The 25,790-nt window shown below is 38.1% G+C and overlaps 2 protein-coding genes across 6 annotated transcripts in view; both read right to left on the bottom strand.

The window, feature by feature from the left end:
• Nucleotides 1-248: 248 nt before the first annotated feature.
• itih6 (inter-alpha-trypsin inhibitor heavy chain family member 6) lies at nucleotides 249-13,497 on the bottom strand. 3 transcript variants are annotated; one of them, XM_008414582.2, is made up of 17 exons: nucleotides 12,804-13,497; nucleotides 12,303-12,338; nucleotides 10,143-10,297; nucleotides 8,224-8,334; nucleotides 7,850-8,097; nucleotides 6,788-6,957; nucleotides 6,593-6,709; nucleotides 6,306-6,477; nucleotides 4,680-6,218; nucleotides 4,176-4,205; nucleotides 3,755-3,772; nucleotides 3,610-3,657; nucleotides 3,512-3,535; nucleotides 3,342-3,437; nucleotides 3,151-3,264; nucleotides 1,918-2,301; nucleotides 249-1,041 (listed from the first exon to the last, which is right to left on the bottom strand). In XM_008414582.2, the coding sequence occupies exons 1-17, from the start codon at nucleotides 12,909-12,911 to the stop codon at nucleotides 794-796; spliced, it is 3,618 nt and encodes a 1,205-aa protein (XP_008412804.1). In that variant the 5' UTR covers nucleotides 12,912-13,497; the 3' UTR covers nucleotides 249-793. The 3 variants fall into 3 exon arrangements, with proteins under 3 accessions (XP_008412804.1, XP_008412806.1, XP_008412805.1); XM_008414584.2 differs by having other exon boundaries at nucleotides 3,342-3,386; nucleotides 12,804-13,496; XM_008414583.2 differs by lacking the exon at nucleotides 12,303-12,338.
• Nucleotides 13,498-14,509: 1,012 nt separating this feature from the next.
• LOC103467867 (6-phosphofructo-2-kinase/fructose-2,6-bisphosphatase 1-like) overlaps nucleotides 14,510-25,790 on the bottom strand; it is a 72,712-nt gene continuing 61,431 nt past the window's right edge. For 2 of the 3 annotated variants that reach the window (XM_017305925.1, XM_017305926.1), the window contains 13 exons: nucleotides 22,711-22,836; nucleotides 22,506-22,602; nucleotides 21,751-21,817; nucleotides 21,436-21,510; nucleotides 20,434-20,490; nucleotides 20,251-20,372; nucleotides 19,631-19,838; nucleotides 18,138-18,284; nucleotides 17,905-18,009; nucleotides 17,199-17,328; nucleotides 17,039-17,101; nucleotides 16,895-16,959; nucleotides 14,510-15,139 (listed from right to left, as the gene is read on the bottom strand). In XM_017305925.1, coding sequence (XP_017161414.1) covers nucleotides 15,080-15,139; nucleotides 16,895-16,959; nucleotides 17,039-17,101; nucleotides 17,199-17,328; nucleotides 17,905-18,009; nucleotides 18,138-18,284; nucleotides 19,631-19,838; nucleotides 20,251-20,372; nucleotides 20,434-20,490; nucleotides 21,436-21,510; nucleotides 21,751-21,817; nucleotides 22,506-22,602; nucleotides 22,711-22,795 — 1,281 coding nt within the window. In that variant the 5' untranslated portion in view covers nucleotides 22,796-22,836 and the 3' untranslated portion in view covers nucleotides 14,510-15,079. Of the gene's footprint in view, nucleotides 15,140-16,894; nucleotides 16,960-17,038; nucleotides 17,102-17,198; nucleotides 17,329-17,904; nucleotides 18,010-18,137; nucleotides 18,285-19,630; nucleotides 19,839-20,250; nucleotides 20,373-20,433; nucleotides 20,491-21,435; nucleotides 21,511-21,750; nucleotides 21,818-22,505; nucleotides 22,603-22,710; nucleotides 22,837-24,641; nucleotides 24,767-25,790 lie in introns of those variants that run through there. The other variant, XM_008414591.2, reaches the window with a different exon arrangement.

Raw genomic sequence — 25,790 nt, 5'->3', positions numbered from 1 at the left:
AAAATGGAGTAAATTTCTGACAAAAAAACCCCTAAAATGTTAAGATTGAACTCAAATTTTTTTCTAAAAAAACAAGGAAATTTCTATTTGAAAAGTGAAAAAATTGCTAGAAAAAAAACCTACAAAATTTTGAGGGATTTATCTCAGAAATGTTATTGATGTATAAAAAAAAAACAGGAAAAGGTCAGAATTTCAAAAATCTAAAACTTTTTGACGTGGAATATTTCTGAGTTTCAAAAATGGAAATTTCTGAGTTTTTTTCTAGCAAATTTTCAACTTTACAAACTCCGAAATTTCCTTTTGTTTTGTAGAAAATTTCTGAGACTTTTAGCACATTTTTGACTTGAAAATCAACTCATAATCTAGAAAATGTTTTTTATCAGAAATGTACTTTGTTTTTCCTATCTGCAATAGACCCATTGTGCCATTGTAAAATGCCATATAAGATCATTCCAATAAATAACTTTCAAAGCGGCTGCATAAATAGATGATCTGTTGTTGCCAAGCGACCAGAAGCACATCGAGTCTCTGTTACGGACACAAAGTGAATCCAGGGAGAGATAAAGAGCCTCTGTTCAGTTCTCTATTTGAGTAACTGTAGATTTTAACTATTATTTTCCTAACTTCTTCTTTCTGCCTCCAAGCTGCGCCACCCAGCCCTTCCTGTTTCACAACCGCCTCTGTGTCTGTCGTTTTTATCCWGCGGACTCCCAGTCAGCTCCGTCCTTTGTGTGCGTCCTGGTACCTGAGCCATGCTGTGGGCCAGCAACAGGTGGAGCGGACTCGGCTTGGGTTACATATTGTTCACCACGTAACTCTCATAGGAGTGACTCAGCAGTCTCTCGATCTCCGCCTTGGGAACCACCCAGCATTTGCCCAGGTGGCGCTTTTGCACTGAGTCTTTCAYCGACTTGTCCTGTAAAGTCACGTCCATCTGCTGTGCTGCCCACCTCAGGATTCCCCTCGCTTGAACCCCGTCTTTGTTTTTGGGGTGACGATTGGTTGTCACGGTTACAGTCATGTCAGAGTGCTGAAACTGGCCTGCAGGCAGAAAAAGAGGAGCAATAATTAACTGTAACTACATTTCCTCCCCATGAAATTATAATTTAAGGTTTTAAGTAACAGTGAAATAAACACAGAGGGTTTCTTCAAAGTCTTAAAAAGTCATAACTTTAATAAATTTTACTTTTAGACCTATTAAAATCTTACAAATGCTCAGAATATCAATGTTTTTGTGCCAGTGGCGTATATGTCCTGGGATTTGTAGTTCTAGCAAACTGGTTGACAAAAGACAAGCAAACAAAAAGTCCTCGTTAATTTAGCCTCCATCAGCTTCTTCATCATGTTAAGTTTTAGTTTTCATAACTCACRCAGGTTTTTGCAGGCAGGCAAAGAAAAATAAAATAAGTAAAATTATCACAATAAAGTCATAAGATTATGACTTTTGTCTGGCAATACTACAATTTTATTCTTGTAACATTATGATGTTATTCTCATATTATTACAACTTTATTCTCATTATTATGACTTTATTCTGATAATACTACTGCAACTTTATGCAGGTAATCTTATGACTTTATCTAAATATTATGACTTCATTCTCATATTATTATGACTTTATTCTCATATTTCTCTTTTTTCCTTTAACCTGGCCCTAATTTCATTCATAAGACATTTTTCTCGTGTTATAAATCAAATAATCTGCCAGTGCAACAGATACTGACCAAAAATACTTGGTAAGATTTTGTGTTTTTGTAGTGATAAATGGATGGATGGATGTTGTTGAAGTTAAAACTTAACCCTGGATGAGTTCCTCACCAGCTATCTTTCACCAAGAAGCAATAATGTTACCAAAACCAAAGATTCTGCAACTCAACACAATGTATAAAAAGGAAAATTTTAAGATCTCCTGCTTACCCAGAAGGCCTTGGGTCGACCTTGACAGCCCCCTTCCATCTGTGATGTAAAACCCCAGGTGAGCCATCTGCAGGAAGTTGGGGTGTTTGTAGTGATGGAACAGCACCAGGAAGCGCACCCCTTTCGCCAGCTCGATCCAGCAGCTCTGATGGTTGTCCACGGTCACAGTCACGCCCTGCCTGGTCACAGATCCCTGCTGATTGGTGGGGAGGGTCTCCCTTCCTTCCCCATCCACTACCACCCCATCCAGCGTCAAGGTGATCATGATGTCAGCCGAACTGCCAGCCGGTAATGAGATGGTGAGCCGGTCGAAGTACGTTCGGGAACGGCCTTCTGCTCCAGGCTTTGGTAGAGCTCCCATCAGGTGACCGTCCACAATGATACCTGGAAGAGCAACATGCACCCTCTGTAAACTCCAAAATAGGCACTAGGAGGTGCTACAGCACCGGCTCCTTTTCCTCTGGACAAAAAGGTGCCCTTCTGAAATTTTTTATTATTTTCAGTGTATTGTGTGTGACTCAAGAGAGCACATGACTGATCAGAAATAGGTAACTACATATAATGTTCAAGTAGTGCCTTTAAAAAATCCTCATATTGCTAAAGAAGCTGGTGGGTCAGTGTGATGCACAAGCTGCCTTTTTTTGCCACTGGAGCCCCAGAATGTCTGTGTACGTCTCTGCATTTTGCATTTAAGATAAAAAAAACTTTGCCTGTAAATATGTTCTACCCTGAACTCATGTGGCCTAGTTTTAGCTTTACCTGGTTCAAATTCTAACCAAAGGTATATAATAATTCTTACAAAGCACCTGTTTATGTCTAATTATTAATGTTAAGTCAAGGAGAAAGGGATGAGCCTTTCCACATAAAATAGAAAATACTTTATTGATCCTCAAAGGGAAATTGCTTATATGCTAACAGCTACTCCAACCTAAGTGTTAAATATTGGTGCGTGCAGATAACCATATACAAATTACATATATAAGTGTAATATTGCACACATGTTGAAGTATTCTTTAGCTGCAGATGCATCCTTTGCTTCAAATGATCAAGCGTTCACTAAAGGAATGCTATGGAAATGCATTTTAGGCACTAAAACGTGTATAAAACATGTAATTTTTGCATTTTTAACCATGTATAAAATATGTTTATGTGGTTTAATGAAAAGAATCTAAAAATGTTTACTCGATTAATCGTTAGAATAATCAAATGTTAGCAATTGAATCAAATGCTTACCTCGCTCTGGATCCTCCAGAAGTCTGAGAACGTCGTTGGCTCTGCCGTCCACAGTGAAACACAGATCCTGGTGCAACTTTGGAAGTTGGACCACAAAATGAGGATCTCCATCCACTACAACAGAGAATCCAGCAGCTAAACAAAGCCAGACATCACGACTTTGTGATTTAAAATAATAAATAAATCCTGACCTGATGAGGAGAAGAGTCTCACAGAGTTCAGTCTGGACTGAGGTTCTAAAAGGACAAGACATTCAACTAAAGGACAGTCCTCCTCACTCCCAAGCACTGAAACCAATGACAGGACTTCTATTGCAGAGAACGGCACYACTATGAATTACACTCTCCTTCGAAATACTCACCAAATGAATCACTGCTGTCGTCCCCTGAGAAAACACAGGAATGTTTTTAACGTAAAACATCAGATTTGTTTTACCAAATAAAAAAACAACTAACTTACAGGTGTCGTAGCTGATATCGTAGTCATAATTATATGTTGCATCAAAATCTGGCAAATAGAAGGAGTCATTAAAAAACAAAAAATAATCACTTCCACTGCTTATGTGAAGAGATTTTATTTTCAAATGAAGAGTTGTTACCCATACCTGTAACAAGATTCAGATCTATTCAGAAAGAAAAGAGCAGAAATTAGTTAAATTCTCGATCACARGCAGGTTTTACAAATTAGAAATAGGTTCATAAAACCTGAGTGAAGTTGGTTTCCCCACCTTCTTCAAATTTAACAAATTGATTTGTGCCGCTCTCATTTTAAAGATACTAATATTAAATCTTTCCAGAGGTAATCAAAGGTCAACTAGCTCAGCTATATTTACAAAATGGATGGTTGACMTTTGGTGACCCCTTGAAACATTTAGTAATACCTTGAAAATGACATCAGCACAAACAAAATGTAGCATAAACGTTTGACACCAATTTCGTTTGAATAGAAGAAAGCAGGAGGAGCAAACGACAAATGAACAACTAAATAAAAATAACCAAATAGATCAGGAGGCAAATGAAATGTACCTTCTTCACTTTGAATGGAGGTAGAGACATCTAGGGGAGAAAGAGAGGATTTATTTTGAATTAAATATGAAAACCAGCATTCACTCCATCCATTCATCCATAATGATTCTTTGATTTGACTGAATTTCATTTTGTCGGGAAGTCGGAGAAACGGCAGACAGTGGCAGCATTTCCATCACAAATGTTCGTAAAACTCTAAGCAGTCCGCTAATGTCGAAAAAACAACTTCCCCAACTGCAGTGTTTCCATTAAACAAGAAACGCAATTAAACTCACGTGTGAAAACGTTTGCGCCAGTGGGAACATCTGGTTTGTGATCAGCSTTTCCATTGCAGTTTTCCAAAATAAACCAATTTTGATACGGCCAAAAAAAGACGTGTCCTCGCGCCAAAACATTTTTATGGAAGAGTTTTTTATTTTTTATTTCAGCGTGTTTCCAATATTATCAAAATGTTAAGTTACGCAATGACTTGGTCAATGGAAACGCAGCTACTGTGTTACTTACCCAGAAGTCCAGCTGCTTCCCACAGTCCTGGTCCTTCTGTAACGCCGGGCATGGGAGCAAAGGTCCCCAACACCAGGGTGGCAATGCTCAGACTGGTGTCAACGTCTAGATTTGAGCTGTTGTGTCCAACGTCTGGCGGTGAGGCCGGGGTGGGCGAGCGCAGTGTGGCTACAGGAGTTTCAGACTGATGAAGATCTGGGRCAGACTTGGTGCGGTTCCCCACCTCTGAAAATGGCCCTGATGGTTTCCCAGGACTGGTTCTCCTTGTTCCAGCTGCAGGGTCGGTTCTGGATGAAGTGAGGTGTGGTGAAGTGCTGGTATCCAATGTTTGCATAGCTGTTGTCGTTGGGATAATGGTCGTTTTGCCAGGAGCAGGAGGCTGTGCGGTTTTTAGAGCATTTAGAAGAGAAGTGGATAACTTTGGAGAATGAAGGGGTGTTTTTGGATCATCCTGGGAGGTAGCAAGTTTTTTTCCAGAGATTGTTGCTGGGGCAGTTTTGATAGGCCTGGGACTTGGGTTTATGGCTGTTTTTTTGGCTGGAGGAGCCTTTGTTTTAGCCAGAGACACTGGCAAAGGCTTCGTTTTCTGTTTACTTGCAGGTTGTTGAGGAGGGTGTGGTTTGGCTAACCTAAGGCTGGGCTTTCTGGGAACTCTAGTGGTTAACATTTCGATGGGGCGCACTGTTGTTGTTGTTGTTGCTGTGGTGGTGGTGGTGGTGCCAGTAGTTGTGGGTTTCACAGTGGTCAATGGCTGAGCTGCTTCATCTGCATCTGGCTTTACAACAACCAAAGAAGTGACTGGGGTCACAAAGTTATATTTGAGGGAGAGGTTGGTGGCTTTCTCTGCCAGTAACCTTTGAGTTGCAGGGTCAGTTGCATTGAGTTTGCCCAGTAGTAGCTCTTTGATGGTGAAATATGCCCAGAGACGACGCACAAAGTTGGACACTCCTTCCAACTCTCCTGAACAGTTTAAAAAACCTCTGCTCCCATTTTCTTTTGCACTGGAAATAAGCACATTATCTTCCAGGCTTATGTTATGCTTTGAATCGGTTGCTGAGACCGACACCTTTAAGTCTTTGACTCCAGGTTTTACCCTTCCTGCCACAACTAACTCCGAGCCTTGGAAGTAGTTTGGGAACAGGGTATGGGTGACATCAAACGCCTGATCGTCCATGTAGGAAAGCTGGACGTCTGACAGCAAAGGGTTGGCCACTTCATCATAGAAACCCTTCAGTTGCAAAGCTGCATCTGCTTCCTCATACACCATCCTGGCCACACCTCGGTTCTCCAAAGCCAGGCGTCTTAGGAGAAGGAAGTCCGCGTCATCGCCAAAGGCAATGCCAAACAGAGTAACCGAGCCCAATGCCTTCTTGGCGTTATTAAGGATGGCGTCACCAGATGTCACTCCAGTGGTCGCTTCCCCATCTGTCAGAAAGATAACCAGGGGAACCCGCTGGGATGCAGGGCGGCTGGAGGATCCAGAGGATGACGGGTTAACAAGCTGGGCAGCAGATAGAAGAGCTGCGTTGATATTCGTCCCTGATTCGACAGTAAAGTCAACACAAATCAGTTTTATTGGCACAAAAACAACATACATTTGATGCAAAGGATAAAATTTCCACTCACATCCTTCTGCATTAATTCTCCTCACAAACTCTTTGGCCTCTCGCACGTTCTGCCGAGTTGCTCGCACTGTTCGACCTTTCTTCCAAGTGTGAACCTTATCTGAGAAGGTGATGATGTTAAAGTGGTCTCCTTCTCTAAGGTCTCCAAGGATGGTGTTCATCGCCTGCTTGGTCTACTGACAGAAATCAATGGTGTTATTGACCCACTTTTGTCTTAAGCAGAAAAAACAGTAAGTAAAGCTATTTTAGAGAAAGTATTTCATCTTCCAGATGCTTTCTTCTCTTTACCTGCTTTATCTTGGTGCCTATCATAGACCCACTGACATCTATGACAAATATAATATCCTTGGGAACCACTGGAAGCCCTCTTGGTGCAAAGTAATGCACAAAGTAGCCATCATACACCTAACGGGCGTAAGAAGTCAAAGATTTAGTGAGATTCAAGTGGCTTTGACAAACCAGAAGTGGAACGATGCAGCTGACCTGAACGTCACCCGAGAGGTCTTTGAGCTCCACATCATACTGAATGATGAAGTCTGCATTTAACCCTTTGGGGGATGCGCTGGTTTGCTGATGAAGAGTTGGGTTGTAGTAAATTCTAGCACAATTATCGCTCTGCTCAACCCGAGTGGAGGCAGGAGGGCTGGAGTCACCTGGAGGAAAGCAGTGCTTCATCAGGCATGTTGATAGATCACCATTAAATGCAGACAGGAGCAGAAAGTGACAAAGGAATGAGATGAAAATCTTTATCTTGGTCTAATTTAATCTATTTTGCGCAAAGAGCTTGAATTTTTTTCCCTCTATAATCGAAATCTTATTTTTACAGAAAATAAGTGTAAAGTGGAGATTTGAGCGTTGATGATTGGCAAACTGTGCTCCTAAAATATAATATCTAAAAACATACTTGGAAAGATTTATATTTTTACTGATTGTTTTTTTTCTTACTAATATTTCACTTAAAATACAGTTATAGAAAGTAATCTTCGTTCAACTAATTTAGTTTCTGAGGTTATGGTGAAGTGCATCTGTATAGATTTTTAGTGTTATATTTCAGGTAATAATAAAACAAGYTAGTCGTTTCTAGATGCTAAAATTGTTTAATTTCAACCTGAAGTATACAAAAAACAACAGATTTATGTTAATTGTTAAAGAAAAAGTAAATGTTTTGATTCAGATATTATAATCAACTGGACTGAAAAACATGTAAAACAAAATATAGCAACAATAACTACATGAACTTTAACAATTAACATGCTAAGTGAGGTGTCTAAAATCATTCTTTGGAAAGGATCTATAGTCAAAGCTGGTGACATTTTGTCTTGGAATAACCTGCGGATTGTCAAGTAATTAATTGCATTATTATATATTTATTATTACCTGGAATATATATATAAAAAATTTCCCATCTTTTTATGGTGTCTGAATTTCCAGACTTTTTAAATTTATTCTCATAAACACAGTGGACACTAGGCAACATACCAAGTGATATAAAACTAGTATTCAGTGATTTTTCACTGTTTTAAATTATACTTCTTGGCGTCGTACCCTGGGCAGAGTTCGACAGCAGTCGACTCGTCTTCAGAGGAAGAGCTTTGATGAAACTGATCCCCGTCCTTTCATTTATGCTGACTTCCAACGTGAGGTTCTGCACCGGCTGCCCGGTCCTCAGACCCAAACTGAGCTCGTAGCGGCCGAGTCGACGAGGTAACAATTCCTCGTAGGTCAGGACAAAAGACATCCGGGTTCCCGATGGGACGCTCACTGCTACACGAAACTTCTCGATTTCCCTTTCTCTGCATTGACAAAACGAATAAGGCAAGTGAAAAGTTCAGGTAGTTTTTAAGAAGCTCTATGAAACCAAAGATGTAAAGAACATTTCTTTGCTCACAAGAAGTTTAAAAAAAAAAAAAAAAACTAACTTGGTGGCGACAAGTCCRGCTGTTTTTCCTTGCTTTTTAGCGGCGTCGTAAATTTTCCTGGCTGACGCTCTTTCCTTCACTTGGGCAACATACACCTTACCATTGGAGGCACTGTGGGATAGAGGGAAGAGGAGAAAGAAGCAGCTCTTTGTGTGACGTACAGTAGCCAGATTATGTTACTTTTAGTGGACTGAAGTGAGTTTTTGAGAGAGATTTACTTTATTTTGCCTCTTGTTTAGTAAAGCAAACATTCAATGCCTTATGAGGGTTAAATGGAAAAAAACAACCTTGAGGAACTTTGATCTTCTCAGGTTGAGCTATAAATACTCTCAGTTCTAAAAGACTGAAGATCTATGATGTCATGTGACAGGGTGTCACTTTAAGGTCATGTCTTTTAAGTGAATATTTCTAATGAGCAAAAAGGTGCAACTAAAATAAACTGGGTCTTATTTGACACAGAGCAGAAATCACATAAGCGGAGAGTGGAAAGTGTGTGTGCCGGGTGTATTTATGCATGTGGCTGGCTTAGTGGCTGAGGAAATGACTGAACATCACGCAGAACACAGACTTCTTAGTTTCACACACAAAAATGCCAAAGAACCAACGTAATGCGTCTGCCACACTAATTTCCCTCAAGGTATCTGGAGATAGGGCTGTTTTGGTCCTGTGTGTGTGAAAATATGGGAAAAAAGCTCACACATACCTAAAAATATTGACTCCACATGCAAAGTCTACATCCACCGATGCATGTAGTAGTATACAGTAGATGTAGGCTTGTGTGGAGTAAGTGTACGAAAACTGGCAGGCTGCCTCAGTAAACGATGTGGGGAGAAAAAAGGGGCGACTGGGCCAACCTCTGTCATTTTCTCTGTTAACTTTCTGACTTCCATTTACAAAGCCTGGTATTCATTCAGCTTCTGGTTTCCCCTCCTCCTGACCTGCTTCCGCTCCCAGAACCAGCAAAGCCCACTTGTTTGTTTTATTTATATTTAGCATTTTTAAATAGAATAGATGCCAGGCTTTTTAGTAATGGAATCAAAGTTCTTTACGCCATTCATCCAAACGTTTATCTCTGGATTGTGGCCGTCATCAAGAACATTTCTGATATCTGTCTCAATTTAGTCCGAGTGGCTATGAAGACTTGAAATATGTGAATTTTAGCTCAATTTGTGAAACCTAAGGGCCCTTTGTGACATAAATATATGCTATCTATCCCCCGAACCAGAACCAAACATGGAGAAACAGCCACAAGTCTGGAACAAACTTCCAGAAAACTGCAAAACAGCTGAAACACTGAGTTCCTTTAAATCAAGACTAAAAACATGCCTGTTTAGAGCAAAATACATGAGAAATGACCAACTTCTTGATGCGTATTGATGATTTTTGAAGCTGTGACTCAGATCGTTCCTCTTTAGGTCTAAATATAACTCTAGATTTTTTCTGTTTAGCTGAAAAGAGCTGTGGCATATTGACTTGTTCTAAGCATCTTTTCTGCTCTTGAACTGGTTCACAGTCACATGGTGACATCATAACGTAGAGCTGTGTATCATCTGCACAGCTGCAGTAACAAATCTGATAACTTCTTCTTCTATTCAAATCTTAAGTCGTGTTTTCATTAACTATAAGAGGAAAATCTTAAAAATTAATACAAAAACTCGAAGACATCAATTAGTGCGTAATTAATCTCTGTAATGTGTTTCACTTATTGAGTTACCAAAATAAACTGTTCAATAATATTCTAATGTCTTTTTAAATATTACAGTGTTTGTAAATATTTGTATGTTTTCAGTTTTTTTTTTATTTATCATGTTTTAATTTTTATGCTCTACTTTTATGTGTTTGTGGAAGGGTTTTATAAATAATACTTGCAGTAGGAGCTGAGACATGCAGATAAGATGAATTTGTTTTGGTTATCTTACATGGTAAAGTTGGAGATGAACGCCGACGAGGGCAGGTCCACCTCAAACGCTGCCTCTTTAGTGATGGGCATCTGGTTCCACACCGAACTCTGGATCGTTGTGACAGCGTAACGAGACACCACCGAACACCTGACATGGTAGTCTGTGACCTTTAGCTGGTGGCACAAAAACACACACATGACAACAGAAAAACTAAAAATAAAGTAGGATTTTTATCTATCAGAATGTAAACACAATATTCTGAGCCAATGTCTTTGGAAAACAAAGATGCATTTAGTGTCTTGTAAAAGTATTGTGAGCTTTAACATATATTTCTATGTCAGAACTGCAAATTTATTGGGACTTTATATAACAGATCAGCAATAAATAGTAAATAAGTAAATAATTGCAAAGTGAAATGAAAACTTGCTTTTAACAAATACAATTTTAAAAGTGTCGTATTCCTCTTGATTCTTACACCCCTAAATAAATCTGATTATATTATTAAATATTACCCCACATTTTTTAAGCCGTACATAGTACTGGCTAATCCATAAAGTGAAAATGGAAAGAATATAACAGAACTGGATCCTGGTATACTCAGATATTGGGAAATGATTCCTTCCTGTAGGCGTCAACTTTGTTGAGGTTTTAAATTTTCCCTAATTGATAACTTTTGTCTGTGACATATGTAATTAATGTGGCAGTTTGACGCTATGAAGCTTACCTATGGTGTAAATTTTATGCCACAACTCAATGTAAACAGACATCTATCATTGGCTGTTTATGCTAATTAACATCCATATTTAGTTCTTTCTGTGCTTTTTAAAACAATTGTTCAGGTACCACTATCTAATCAAATTCCCCTCGCAGTACACTGGAAATTCACCGAAGGTTGCAGACTCGATTGTTTTGCTGCTACTACAAGGCTGAGTAGCCATGGCAGTTAAACACCATGATATTGAACAATGCCATGGAGAAACATGCTTTCCTCCACAAATCTGACCTTTGTGGTGCCGAGAGAAGCCCATAAAAAGTCATGTGGATAGAGCCAGAAACCCAGTTAGAGACTACAAGTGGTGATGAGGTTCACCTTCCATCAGTTCCAGTCACCAGAACTGCATTGCAATGGTTTAGGTCAAAGTCCAGGCCTAAATCCAGTCTGCAGAAAGACTCAAACGTTGATGTTCAAACACTCCAACAAATCTGACTAAGTGCAAGTATTTTTGTTTTTGCAAAAATGATTGGGCAAAATGTTGATGATTAGATTGAGAAATGCTGCATCTTCCATGTCTCTCTGCCAAACAGAACTCAATAGAACCTGACTGCATGTCAAGGACACCACAATCTGACTTTTCATTTAGGTGTGCTGGGCCATACTCCCAGTAAGACACATTAAAATTTGTGGTTGTACCCAAATCTGAAAAAGTCTGAGGAGTAATAGTAACCTTGCAAGTGAAATGTTAAGTTTGGCACCTAGCATTGAAACGGAGTTGCATTTCCAGTTCCTTACACTGTATAAAGCAATTATGTGGCTTGTGGGTTTTACTCTTTAAAACAAAATGTGTGACGATGCCCTCGTTTTCCCACTGAGCCGTTACCTTGACGTTTTTAGCAAAACAACTTAGATTTTCCCAATTTTGCAATCCTGTACTAAAATTAGATTTTTTTCCATGCTTTTCTTCCTCCATTTAAGTGTGTTGCAACTCAATAAAGCAGATTTTAGACAAGTATGGACTCTGTTCAGGTAGAGGTCTTAGTGGAGTAAGCAGAAAGGAAGCAGTGTTGTTATCTTAAACTAACTGTGCCAGTCTGAGACGTATCACTTTGGTGCCCTTCCCTTGTTTACTTATGGGACGTTGGCGCCTGATCTGGTTAGTGCGGGCCACATGACTCCATTACGAGGCGACATTAAGGAGGAGGACAGCCACTCCAGGCCTCCAACTCACTGGTATTTAAGAACGCTGTGGTTTGTGCTACACAGACAAGATTACTGTATGTTCCTAGGAAATTTCTTAGTTAGCCCTGAAGCAAACTGAAGGTAAAAGCCACAGTGGCATGACTCAAGGTACCAGAAACGTCTCTTTATGTCTTTAAAGAAACGTCTCTTTATGTCTTTAAAGCTTGGACCTCTTGGTTAATTTGGTGTCATGTGTAGCAGTAAACTCAGTTGAAACTCACCACTGGTTTTGCTGGTTTGCTTTGACGTTTTGTTCTCTGGAAAAGAACAAAAAAATCATCAGGTATCTAGTGTTACGCATTTTTGGGAATCAGTGCTTTAAAGAAATGCTGAATTGCACAATAAATTAGGTCAAAACTGGGTTAATTGCGCCACCAATCTGAGCAAATGAGGGTTGGGTCAAGATCTTATGTCAAAACAGGTTGAATTAGCCATTCATGAATGAATGAATGAAGGGGAAGTGGAACTGGAAATAAATGCTCTCACTGTACACAGGATTGCACGCTCTGCCTCCTGTTAATTCTGCACACAAGTCCGTGCTGTGTCAGTCCATTACCAAATATCCTGTGCATTGGTGGGACTTTAAACATAAACAACCTGCAGGGTGGAAACCCTTCACAGGGAAAATATTATACAACCTATACGAGATGTAAATTACTCCTTTAGTTACCAAGTCTGGGCGTGTTCCAGAAAGTTGCATAAAAATTTAAATATATCCTTACCTGGAATTGTAAATTCCTCCTAAGATGCGTCTTAAAATCCCCCGATAATCCTTCTTGTGCGCAGTAATAAACGCAAAGAAGAAAACATTGAATCCTCAAAACCTTCATGCTTGCAACGATTCGACCTTTGGATTAAAACCGAAGAAAAACGTCCGGTGATCTCACGTTGGGCGCATTTTACACAAGCTTCAAGCGGGAGTAATTTTAGCTCCGATCCATGTGAGAGCGCCCTAAAAATGAGATCTGACCAAGTTACACCTGCGATAGGTGAGAGCAAAAGAAAAGCGGGTACAGCGCAGACGTCAGAGGGAGGTTTGCGCACAGCTCGGGTTCACACATGCTGCCACCGAGGTCGGAGAGAAATGAGGGGTGACTGGCACCCGGATCCAAGGTTTGGATGAAAACGCCTCCATCTCCTCCCCTTCCACTGCCGGTTTGAAAAACCTAAATAAATAAATCCGTGCAGCAGCGGTTAAGATCCATTGAAGTTTACGAATGTATTTTCTCACCTCACATTTAGTCAGATAAATAAATATCTGGCTCGGATAGATTCTGTCCAGTAGGTTCCCAAAACGCACCAACTCAACCCTCCTACCACTGACCCAACATGGATTAACTGCCAGAGAGAATGGATGGATTAGAAAATGTTAAAAGTTTCATCTCCATTTGTATTCAGCGAAAATCCTCATGAGAACACCCTTCATTGTCACGTTACATTAATGTCTAAATGTTTGAAAGATCAGGCTCATCAGAGGCTTCGCAAAACCACGGTGTATAATTTTTTGTTGTTTTAGATTTAGACCTTTAAAATGTCCTAGAAAAAACAAGAATATTTCTGAGTTTCAAAAGTTGAGAATTTGCAAGGAAAAAAAMCCAAGACTGTCATGAAGTAACGGTGATGAGGTGAATGAGAACGCAGGTAGACCCAGGTTGTGATGATGAKAAGAATTTTAATGAACTGCTCGACAGTCCAGTAAACTGTAGAGTTAAGACTGRTGATGGGAGCTGGACTTAACCAGTTCTACTGGGACGACTAAGATTAGATTAGACTGACTGACAATGACAAGGACCCGACAAGAGACAGAGACAACAGCTGGACTTAAATACACACGGGAGTAATCAAGGGAACGAGACACACCTGGGGACAATCAGGGGCTGACAGGACAACACGGAGACTCACAAGAAACAGAAGCCAAAAATAAACACAATGAAAACTCAAATCCTCACAGACATTTTATAGAAAAAAAAGCGTTGACATTTTTATTTTCCAAACTCAAAAATTATYGACTTTTTTCTAGAAAATTTGTGAGACTAAATAAAAAAATATAATAAACGTTTTTTGTTGYGAATTTTAGACTTTTGTCCTATTTCTTGAATTTTTTTTAGATTGATTTCAAAATTTTGGGGGAACTTTTGGAGTTTAGAAATTTCCATTTTTTTTTCTGATTTTAATTTCCATTTTTTTCCCGAGTTTTGGAACTCAGAAATGCCCTGGTTTATTTGTTTTTTTGTTTAAATAAAATAAAAATAAAATCTGTTTGGCCCCGATTCACCGTCGTAGCTTCAGTTACAGCCATGAAARCAAGAAAACGGTCATTCTCCAGAAAGATGGAAATCCTAAATAAAACAATACATATGTCATGCATGAACCAGTCAAAGTCCAGACATAAATCTTATAATCAACACATAAAAAACAAACGTATAAATAAATTATATTGAAGTTTTTGGCTTTAATGTGACAAAATCTAAACCATTTCAGAGCCTGAGTACTTTTCCAAGCCACTGAATGTTTACATAAAATTCTTCATTCCATTTATTTTCTGTAGTTATTCATGTATAATTGTATGTTACGATGTTATTTGTTCATAAAGAAGCAAAAGTAAACAAAAAATGTCTTGTTTGTTGGGAGCTGTCTGTGGTGCTGATTCCTAATCCGGTTTTCATCATCTGAAGAGGATCTGCATCGTTTAACCTCCACATACACACAGGGCATTTTTACATCAGTCATTCTGTAACTTGTTTGTGATGCGTTCAACATAATCAGAAACCTCAACCACACAGAGAAGACAGYAACTATCCATAGTTGTAGGTTTTCTTTCTTCTCTGGTATTGTAACAGAAGTCCATGTGAGTCTGGATTAACACTTTCCATCTCCTCCAGTTCTTCTGTKTTGATCCATTTCTCTTCTGTTCACCATCAGRAAACATTTATGTGGCTCTCTAAGATTTATTRCTATCTATTAACATAGCTATAGTCCATTTCTCCCAGATCTGACTTTAGTTGTGGTCAGGAACTGTCTGAAGAGCTTCCTCTGTCTTTCTGCTGACGTTCACATTCTGCAAGCAAAGAGAAACACAAATTCAATTTCTACTGGCTGCTACTAGTGTTTCCCAAGCATGATAGGGCCACCACTGTGCTGWAAACCTGATAGAAATGGCTTTTGCTCATTGAAACCAGATTTTTAAAATTAAGGATACATAAGAGGCWTTTCTCAAAACACAAAGATGTTCACATATAAACCTTTAAATAAATGTAGATTTATAAATGTTACACTTTCTTATGTTGCAGAGAAGTTATAARGTTRGAAAAATGCTCCTCTAAAATTATTCTCTAACTAAAATAATATTACTCCAAAGCTGCATTTTCAATATTGATGTGACTTTCGGTTGTGTTTCTGTTTAAATTACTTCGTAATTATTTTACACAGGAAAACTCTGATGTGTGACAAAGTTCGTGTGAAAACTTCATTTTTTATTCCCATGAATGCAAACAAATGTCAGGTTTTTCAGGGTGGATCTGTCTGGTTCTCTTTTAGAGTCTTTGTGTTGATCTTTGGTTCTTTTAGCTTCTTAAAATGTTTTAAAAGTCTGAAAGATTATTCATAATTTAGACTTGACTTGTGTTAATTGTGAAGAAAACCAATACCAAACATGTAGCTTGAKCTTGAAAACCTGGTGGATATTATTTAGAGAGAAAACYCTCATGAGAAGGCTTCAGAGTAATCCTCTATTATCTTATTATTCTCCTTTAAAGTTATGAGGTATAGACTATTTACTAATTACCAAAAAAATCCCTCAAAATCAACAGAAATTATTRCTTTATCAATAATCTTATCCTTGGTCAGATTGCATTTATGTTCAAACCACCATAAACTCAGAAATTTCCTTTTTTTAGTTTAGAAATCCTGAGCTTTTTCTGGTAAATTTTTKACTTTTTTAGCTGAGAATTTTCCTGTGTTATTCTGTTATTCCTGTGAAATTTTATTATCGTCATGTCAGTTTTTTGTCTTTTTTTCAGAATCATATTTCCTGTTCAGTCACGCTCCCTCAGGGTGCTGTAGTTCTCCTTCTGGACACTAGATGTCCTCAGTTACCAACATTTTTCCATCTTCCTGTTTCACTTTCACTCACTATTTCTCTCAAAATATACTCTTAGAGGTGACCTATTATGCTTCCTTGATCAAGTTTAAAACATGTTCATTACATTTTTTTTTAGCATAAATCATTCTTTTAATCTGGAAAATTCTTTCTGTTTTGAGTTCCTTTCCTTTTCAATTTAAATACGTTGCTGCTGCACCTCAATGTTGACACTCACATATGTGTAAACATACGCAATTATACAACCGTACATCTTTGAAAAGTAAAAGTGGAGCCTCCTGCACAACCAACAAGAATGCAGGAAGTAGTTTCTAAATGGTAAATCAACAACAAAACATTTGTCTTTTCCAGTAGCCATTGTAAAATGGCGGTAAAACCAGCTGAACAAAYGTGCTGGAACTCAGCTTGGGTTGCTAGGTAATGGGCTGGAGTTGCTAGGTAACAGGAAGTTGATTTGTGAAGTTACATTCCAGATGTTTTTGAAAAGGTTCAATTCTAAACACTAAAAACCACTAACGTATTGTCAAAAACCTGTCTAGGTGTGTTTTTAATCACTTGAGCTGTTTTTAAGAAGCAGTAGAAACCCAAATGGAAATACAAAAACATGAAAAATTAGAAGTTTTTTATAATATGTGCCCAGTAATCTTTATGTTTATTGAACAGGACAAATCTTCGACCCACTTCAGAGAGAAAATATTCGCCTGTGGATCTTACCGCTGGCCTCTCTCTGTGTGTGTTGACAGCTTCAATATTGAGAAAAAATGACTCAACTTTACATCCTGGCAGGAAAGACAAAAACAGAAGTGTCAAGAAGGAGTTCAGAGATCAGCTATTAAAGATACATAACTTACTGCCTACCGTAAGCTACTGGAGTGAGTTTGAGCACCGTGTGGAGGGGACACCTAACGTAAGGCAGCTCATCTTCACAGGTGATTAGAAACAATGTTTGAGCATTTAGAGCTGAACATTTTGTGGTGATAATAAGAAGGAAGGTGAATCAGTCCATCTCTTTTAGTACCTGCAGGTTTGTCTAGAAAGTAGGACAGCAGGCAGCGCATGATGGCTTGGTGGCAGATAACCAGGACGTTTTCCTGCCTCTCCAGCTCCATGATGACCGGCTCCAGACGATGGACTAGATCCTCATAGGACTTTTTCATAAAGACAAATCAAACTAATATTAGCTTTGATTCCAAAACTTTAAACCGCATGTTTTTCTGTGGCCCTCCAGTTTCAAGAATGACAGATAAAAGAACCTTAAAGATTACAGCTGGGTGTTTAAATATAATTTTATCATTCAATAAAAGCTATTTTTACCTGTAATTTTATCAATGTAGAAACTGAAAAGAAAATTTAGCTATAATATTTACAAATACTGGTGCAAAAATTCTATTAAAATGTTTTTAACACTTTCCATAATATTCTGCCTGTAAAGTAGGTAAATATGTAAACTTAAAAACACAGCTTGATTATAATATTATATGATAAAATACACATTTCTCTGACTTGCATGATTCTACATGAATAGTGTTTTTACTTCAGGTACTTATATTTTATTATTACTATTAAATTTACCTTACCTGTTAGTCCAGTTGGAAGAAAAGTAACTCAAAAGTTAACCCCAGCATAGGTAAGTTCGCAAATCCAAAAGTTAGAAGTGATAGATCATTAAATAGAAAAATAAAATTAAGAAAAAGTCGTTGTCGTCTAATGAAAGCAGCTCTTACCTCGCCCTTTGGGTAACGGTAACGATATTTCTCCTGGTCTCTCATCGCAAACTCATCCGGAAAGTTCTCCTGAATCTCCTCGTATGTTAGCTCCTCACACACACCCTTAGAAAGAACAGGAATCAAATGTTAATTTAAACTGAGAGTCTAAGACTGTTTTTATAGAAAAGAATTATACGAACAAGCTTTAGGACAAACAACCGTTTATGYTTGTAAAGGTGYTTTAACCTCACAGCATCGATCTCATTGAGAGCTTTCCACTGTTCGTACTGGACGCCCAGAGCCTCTGCAGTCTGGATGGTCCGCTTCATGTGGCTCGTCCAAACCTTCAGGTCCTTGATGTTCTGACCTCTGATGAACTTCGCCAAGGCATCAGCATACTGCAGGAAAGATACATTTTTATGTTGTTATTCACAATGTAAAATACACTTTTCATAATTTCCCTAATTATGGTTTTCCACCATATGGTTTTCTAAAGCTTCTTTTTGAAATAAAATACCCAAAGCTAATTTAGTTTTTCTCAGCAATTACAAATTTTATTTCGATAATCTTGGTATCAAAATAAAGCTAACACTTGGGAGACTCCACCAGACGTATCAGAATCCCTGCTGCAGTTTCAGAGAAAATGAGGAACATAAAATTATTTGGACTGTTTTTTACCCTCGCCGGAATCGTTTTTACAGTATACAGTATGTAAATATTTTAGAAATACCATAAATAATCCAGAAAACTGTTGGATACCATAAATCAACCTATCACTGTAAGTTGTGCAAAGACATGCAGATGAGGAAATTTACAGAAGTTTTAGTTAAAAAAAATAAATAAATAAAATAAAAATCTACACTGCAAAAAAAAAAAAAAAATCTAAGTAATTTTGGTCTAGTTTCTATTAATAGTTCCATTGAAATACTAAGTTATAAGATGTAGGAGCTTGTTTTAAGTCAATAATTCCTTAATATTTACTTTAATTTACTTACTCCATTGGTAGATTATATGAATTATAACATGGAACAAATGTCTTGTTATAAATTATACCATCTGCCAATATTAAATAATTACTCACTTAAAAAGCTCCTACATATTGATGAAAAGTTACTTGTAAGTTAGTTTTGTCTTTTTAGAAGTGTACCAAAATATTTGCTCTAAAAACTAGACCAAACATCCTTGGTAAGATTTTGTATTTTGCCCTCGGTACAGGTTGACACCATCAAAAAAACTGGGGATTTTCTGTGTTTTTATTAATTATCACATGTTTTCACTTATTATTAACCTTTGTTTTCAAACATTCACATTTATGTTTTACCCAATTATAATAAAACAATAAGAAATGTATATATTTGACTCCAATTCGAATGCATTTTTTTTTTAAATCCTGAGTAAAATAAAAAAATACTACAAATTTAGATACATTTTACTGAAAAGAAATATATATATATATATAAAACCACCAAAATATTTACTTTTTTGGCACTAGCATAGTTCCATACAATATCTTTTTGATGAATGTTCCTGGTCACTGATATCTTGGGCCTAAACTCAAAAGCTTCCTGCTCAACTCAAATGTTTTTTTATAGCTTCTAGCCAAGATTCTCACGTTTCCATGGATACCAAATATGTTTATGTTTAAACCAGGGGAGGCGCAGTGGTCAGTGTGGGCAAAAAAGTAAAAAACCTGCCCCCACTACCAGGGGCGTCGGGCTTAAAAAGTTTTAAAATCTAAGCTCACCTTCAGTCCTCGTGGTGATAAACCCGAATCGCCGCCTATCCGACCCAACAGGTTGAGTTCGCTCTCTCCGTGGCGGCTCAGGTAAATGGTTCTCGGTGTGACGTGGATGTTCATGAGGTAGTAGACGATCCGGCTCTGGATGTGATCCTGGACTCGGTTCACCAAGAACCTACTGCCCACGTCAAAGATCTTTATGTAGGAGAGCTTCCTGGTCGAAATAAGGAGAAACGGGCATTTTTTTCATAAACAGTTACTTAAATATTTAATCCGTTCACCTTCTTCACTGCTTTTGATATCCACATGTTTTCTATCATAACTCAAAGCGTCTCTAGTAGATTTCTTTACGGTTTTATTATGGTCAGTCACATTTACAAAACAGCACCATCCTTCACATCAGGAGGAACAAAGACAATGAGTTAAGAGACTAATCTTTTTTATTTCAGGTTGTATATATTGAGATGTTGTGCTATTGCGGGGACAATTTCAAGATAGGTGGACCGTGAGTGTTTGCTAAATGGGGTAAGTGGTCCTGCTGGGCCTGAAAAAGTTTGAGAAACACCAAAAATACTTGGTAGGATTTTGCGTTTTTGCAGTGTTGCGGCACATGGGTTGCTCAGTACCTGTCTCTCTCATCGTCTATTGACGTGTAGCTCGCCTTGTAGCACTCAATGCGCTGGATGAAGTCCGACATGGCCTCTTCTATGTCACGGTCGATGTAATCTGGGCTGCCAAATTTTACTTGCTGTAAAAAAGTTGGTTTTAGACTTTAATTAAAAAGTACGGATATTTTGTTTGTGCCTCACCTTGATATTCTCGGTTATTATGTCTGGGTCATCACAGATCGATTCTACGAAGAACACCTGTAAATAAGAAATAATTTCAACATTTTTGTAATTGAAGTCATTATTTACATTACTATGAAAAGGTATTTGCCTCCTTCTAGACTTCCTGCTTGTGCTTGTAACTGGTGTCACACTTTGTCAATGTTTTATATAACTAAACTAATTTGTGTAATTACCCAAGGTTAACCTGAGTAAATTGAAAAAAGATATTTTCAAGTGATACTTGAATGTATTACTCTAACAAGTCACAAATTATTAGTCAAACAATCTCCTGCAAAGATTTCTTTTAAGAAAGCAGAACTGATGTTTCTGAGGTATTTAGGTCCAGAAGCAGCTAATTTAGCGTATAGCTACATGTAGTTGGACTGGTACCTTCATTGTCTCTTCAGTCCCCAGATTGTTTTTCTCAAAAGCTTTGGGGTTCATCAAAATGTTTTTTCTCTGGTAATGTCATCGGACTTTTATACTTTTCAATCAGCTGTTGCTTTCAAGTTGTAAATCTTCCACTGAGCAAGTTTTGCTCAGTTTTTGTTATGACTTTCACTGATGAATGCAAAGTTTTTTTTGTTGTTTTATGTTTTCTTTACTTTGCTGGAAAGCATTAGAAACGACATTTAACCCTTTCAGGACTGATAGATGTCGATGACTTGTTTCATATTTCTCCTATTACTTTACTTCAAGGTGTTTTCTTTTCCAGTATGATTACAATAATGCTATACTAAATTCAATAATTTAAAATTAGTGCTTTGATATACAAAAATATACAAATATACAAAATTCAGGCAGTAAAAGGATATTCATTGTTTAATATATTTACTTATTACCTCATTTCACACAGAAAATAACATTTATCTAATGAGTAGCAAACAAATGATTAGTAAATTCAACAGTATTCCAAATAAAAATATGAAAACTGTTTTAAGCTACTGTAGTAGAGATTCCAAAAATGAGTTTGTCATTTACCTTATATCCTTTTTCTTTTGCAAAACTGTTGATGACGGCCCTCCTCTCTCTCGTGGTGTTAGTAGCATCGAACACCTGCAGGACATGTTTCCATCACTATCAATACTCGTATTGTTTTTAGCACTTCAGATGAAAAAATACCATCTGAAACACTTAGATCAGGCAGTAAGATCCACAAATGATAACAAATTCTCTAAAATATGTGAATGTCAGAAAGTCAGAATGTTTTGTTTCACTTTATTGTCTTTCCTCCGAAACAATGAAATCATGTTGGACAGTAATTAGAAGGAAAGTTTTAATTATCCATTAGCTTACGGCTACTTGTCCATGTTCTTTTGTGAAGTAGGCAGCAACGTCTTTGAGTGCAGCTGAAGCGCAGGCCCTGAGAGAGAAAAGGCAAACTTGAATAGGCAACAATGACAAAAAATGGCAAGATAACGATGTATTTAAACAGTTTGACATGATAACGTTCACACAGAAGTTCTTTACAGAAAAATATACAGTATTATTACGGTAGGGCACTGTGGCTAACAGGTGACAAAGAAATAAAAAGTGATATTTCAGTATAAATACTGCTAAGGTGTAACAGTCAATAATCAAAATTATGACAGAAAAGAGCCCAACAATAGAGCCTTGAGGAACCTCTATCTGATCTTTTAATAATGCAGTTGATAGAAATTAAAACTGCTCTACAAGAAGAGAAGGAAGTATAATAATTTAAATTATACTCCATCAACCTGTTGATACAACAGGCACACTCTCAGTGTTTTAAGCCATTGTAATAATGTTGGGACAGAAATATAAAGCTGTATTTCATCAGAAAAATAAAATGCTCTGAGAAACGGGAATCATGTTAATGCTGAACAAATGTGGCCTAAAATCAGAGCCTTGAGGAACGCCACATGTAATATTGGTTTGCTCAGATCCATAATTTCCAAATGACAAAAATCACTCCCAGTTAGCCAAGAGAGCCGAACCAGTTTAGATCACAAATCTGGTCAAATGCTTAAAAGTAAAAGAAAAATCAACTGTTGTTCAGTTTCATGAGTTTTCATGAGCTTTGCACTCACTTGCGGATCCTCATGGCCTCTTCGTTGTCAGGTTTAAAGAACTCAAAGTTCTTGTAGGTCTTGACTGCCTCTCTGCGGTACTGGCCCACATTAAAAACTGGTGGAAATTCAAAGAGAATATMTGGGTTTGAAAATGCAGCATTCAATTAAATGTTATATAAATTAAGAAAATAAATAAATGTACGAATTTAAAGTTTCAACTGGCCTTTTGTAGGAACTCCGATCCAGTTTAGATATCGGGTGAGCTTCTTAGAGATGTATGTCTTCCCTCTGGCAGGTAATCCCACCATCACAATCACCGTTGGGGAGTTGCAGAACTGAGGCACAGACGCTGATAGGAAAACATGCACCAAAAAACACAGAGAGGATGTAATTCTGGACTGGGTCGGTGGTTAAATATTCAGGAAATCAACATCCGTTAGGTGCAATCCAGCTCGGTAGAGCTCAGTGTTGTTGGAGGTTTGTGTCATTAGATAATTAAACTTCATTAATAGAACAAGAGTTACACAAGGCAACTCACATTTCTGCAAAGCAAATCTGGATTTCGGTGAAAACTCTTAATATCAGGCATCAAACGCTTTGCTTCAGACTCAGATTTGACAATAAGGAAAATAAAACCTGCTCTTAAAATCATTTGTTTTTCTTATCCAAACATGATGGAGCTGAGTAAAATTTGTCACTCCTTTAGCTACAAAAGATACCAGTGAATTACAGGCAGAAACTTAAAAGAATGAGTTTATTGAGCCTTTGCACGTGACGCTCCTCAGAAGTCTGCCCACTCTGCCATGATGGACGTCAAAACAACCAGTGCTACCCACAATACTGTTTCAATGTCTCCTTGTTTACTTTCAGTAACTTAGTTGGTAGTTGATAAGTTTCTTTTTTACTAAATGCTCCTGTTCATCTGATGTTGATGAATTGAAGGAATACTTAAAAGTCTGATAAACGATGATCTGTAATTTTCTCCTTGAGCACATATGGAACAAGCTAGCTACTTCACATCCATTATTTTTCTGACCTCCTGTCACACAGTACTTCCACTAGAGGGCGCTTTTACACAAAAACATCCATCCATCCATCCATCCATTTTCTTGACACCCTTGTCCCTCAGTGGGGTCAGGAGGGTTGCTGGTGCCCGTCTCCAGCTAACGTTCCGGGTGAGAGGCGGGGTCACCCTGGACAGGTCGCCAGTCTGTCGCAGGGCATCACAGAGACACACAACCATGCACACACACACTCACACCTAGGGGCAATTTAGATAGACCAATTAACCTGACAGTCATGTTTTTGGACTGTGGGAGGAAACCGGAGTACCCAGAAAAGACCCACGCATGCACAGGGAGAACATGCAAACTCCATGCAGAAAGACCAGGGCCGGGAAACGAACCCAGAACCTTCTTGCTGCAAGGCAACAGCTCTACCAACTGCGCCACTGTGCAGCCCTACACAAAAACATGCTAAAATCTTACTATTAAAGAAATATCTAAATATGCAATAACCACACACAAATAACCATWAACAATGTTACAAAATTAGATTTTTGGATCTTAATATKCTGAGCCTGTTCCGAATGCTAATGCTAGTTAGAACAGCCTCCGGTGTTGGCGGCTAAATGGTTTTCCTGTAACAGCGAGTTGTTTCTCCACTATTATCACATTTAGCAGCGAGTACATGAGTTCGATTGCCACCGCTAAGACCCTCCTCCTGCCTCTGATTGGTCATTTTTGGTCGGGAGCGGTGCATTTCTGCAGACAGCAAGAATAACTCAAGGAGGAGATGGAGGAGATTTATCTTTTCAAAGATTATGTGTCTTAAATTAAAGTGTCACAACATGGTGACAGTTTTAACAAACATTTAAAAAACATATTCCTCATAAAAGTTACATACTGCAGCTTTAGGAAAATATCTTAATATACAATAAGTATACAATAACCATGCACAATAATAAAGAATGTTACAGAATTTAATTTTTAGCTCTTACAGAGGTTTCATCAAATGTTTTCCTCAACATGTGTTCAGAAATATCAGCATTTAACACCTCTCTGCAGRAAGCGTTCAACCAAAAGGCAAATGCTAAAACTAAATGAAAGTTTTACTGGAATCTCACTTCAAAACTAAAGTTTCTTCACGACTTACATCCTCTCCTACGATTCAAGTTATAGCCCATCCATGGCACCCAGATCTTCAGCAGAGGGGTCTGTGTGAGGTTTYTATGCTCTGTGGACATGGTACAGTGAACAAGTGAACGGCCGAGGTGCACTGTTCTGTGTGCTTTCCTGAAACTACATGGAGATCAGCAGATCAGCTGACTGTTGCTAAGGGAAAACATTTGGCAAGCAGGAGACGCAGAGGACCTGAGGCCCGACTGCTTGTCTGCCTTACAATCTGCTTCATTATTAAAAACTCCTTGTAAGAGCTGCCAAAGCCTCTTCTATGAACTCAGACAGCAATAAATCATGTCTAATTATTCCTAATGTTTTATACTGTAAACTGGTGAGAGAGAGAGAGAGAGCAACATGTCGTAATAGTTGAACAAGTAACACAAGAAGGAACTTCTCATGAATTTAGATGAGCACATTTGGCTTTGTTTATATGAGAAATTCCTTCAACTCACCACCAGAGGGCTGGTTTCCCTTTTTATTTTAAAATAAGAAATGGCCTTGCCAAGTTTTATATATATAWATTTATGTGAAAAAATGTCTGGGTTGGGCACAAACCCAGACATTTATGCATGACGTCCATTCATTTTAATAAATGAATGGACGTCATGCACAATGACGTCAATTCAAAGCCCTCAGTTTGTATAGAAGTACAAGGATGTGTGTGTGTGTGTGTGCATGCATGCGTGCGTGTGTTCTTGTATATGCCTCACACAGAGGACATGTTTTACCACTTTCACCCACAAACTGAGGTCACTGTAGAAAATGAAGTTCAACGGCATCTTTTTGGCTAAGGTTGAGGTTAGGAACAAATRAATAATAGTTTCAGTTTGTGAGAATATCTGGGTTAGTCATCCCCRCAGTTATTAAATGAATAGAAGTCAATGGAAAGTCCTCAGGTTGATGGAAGTATAAGGATGTGTATCCGTGTGTGTGTGCATGTAACCATTTAATTAGTAGAAATGCAAGCTATATTGCCAGTAGAAAGTCTCCTCTATGTGGTCTGGTTTACTTTTGCATTGCAGTTTTACAGAACAACAGCTCAGCTGGTCATGTGTTGCCATGAGCAAACCCTGCAGGCGAACCGCAACAGGCCTCACCTGCACGAAAACTTTTTTTTTTTTTT

This window comes from Poecilia reticulata, linkage group LG7, assembly GCF_000633615.1.
Source record: "Poecilia reticulata strain Guanapo linkage group LG7, Guppy_female_1.0+MT, whole genome shotgun sequence".
Classification (NCBI taxonomy): Eukaryota; Metazoa; Chordata; class Actinopteri; order Cyprinodontiformes; family Poeciliidae; genus Poecilia; species Poecilia reticulata.
Note: the sequence above shows the minus strand (reverse complement) of the source record. Positions and strands in the feature narration are given on the sequence as shown.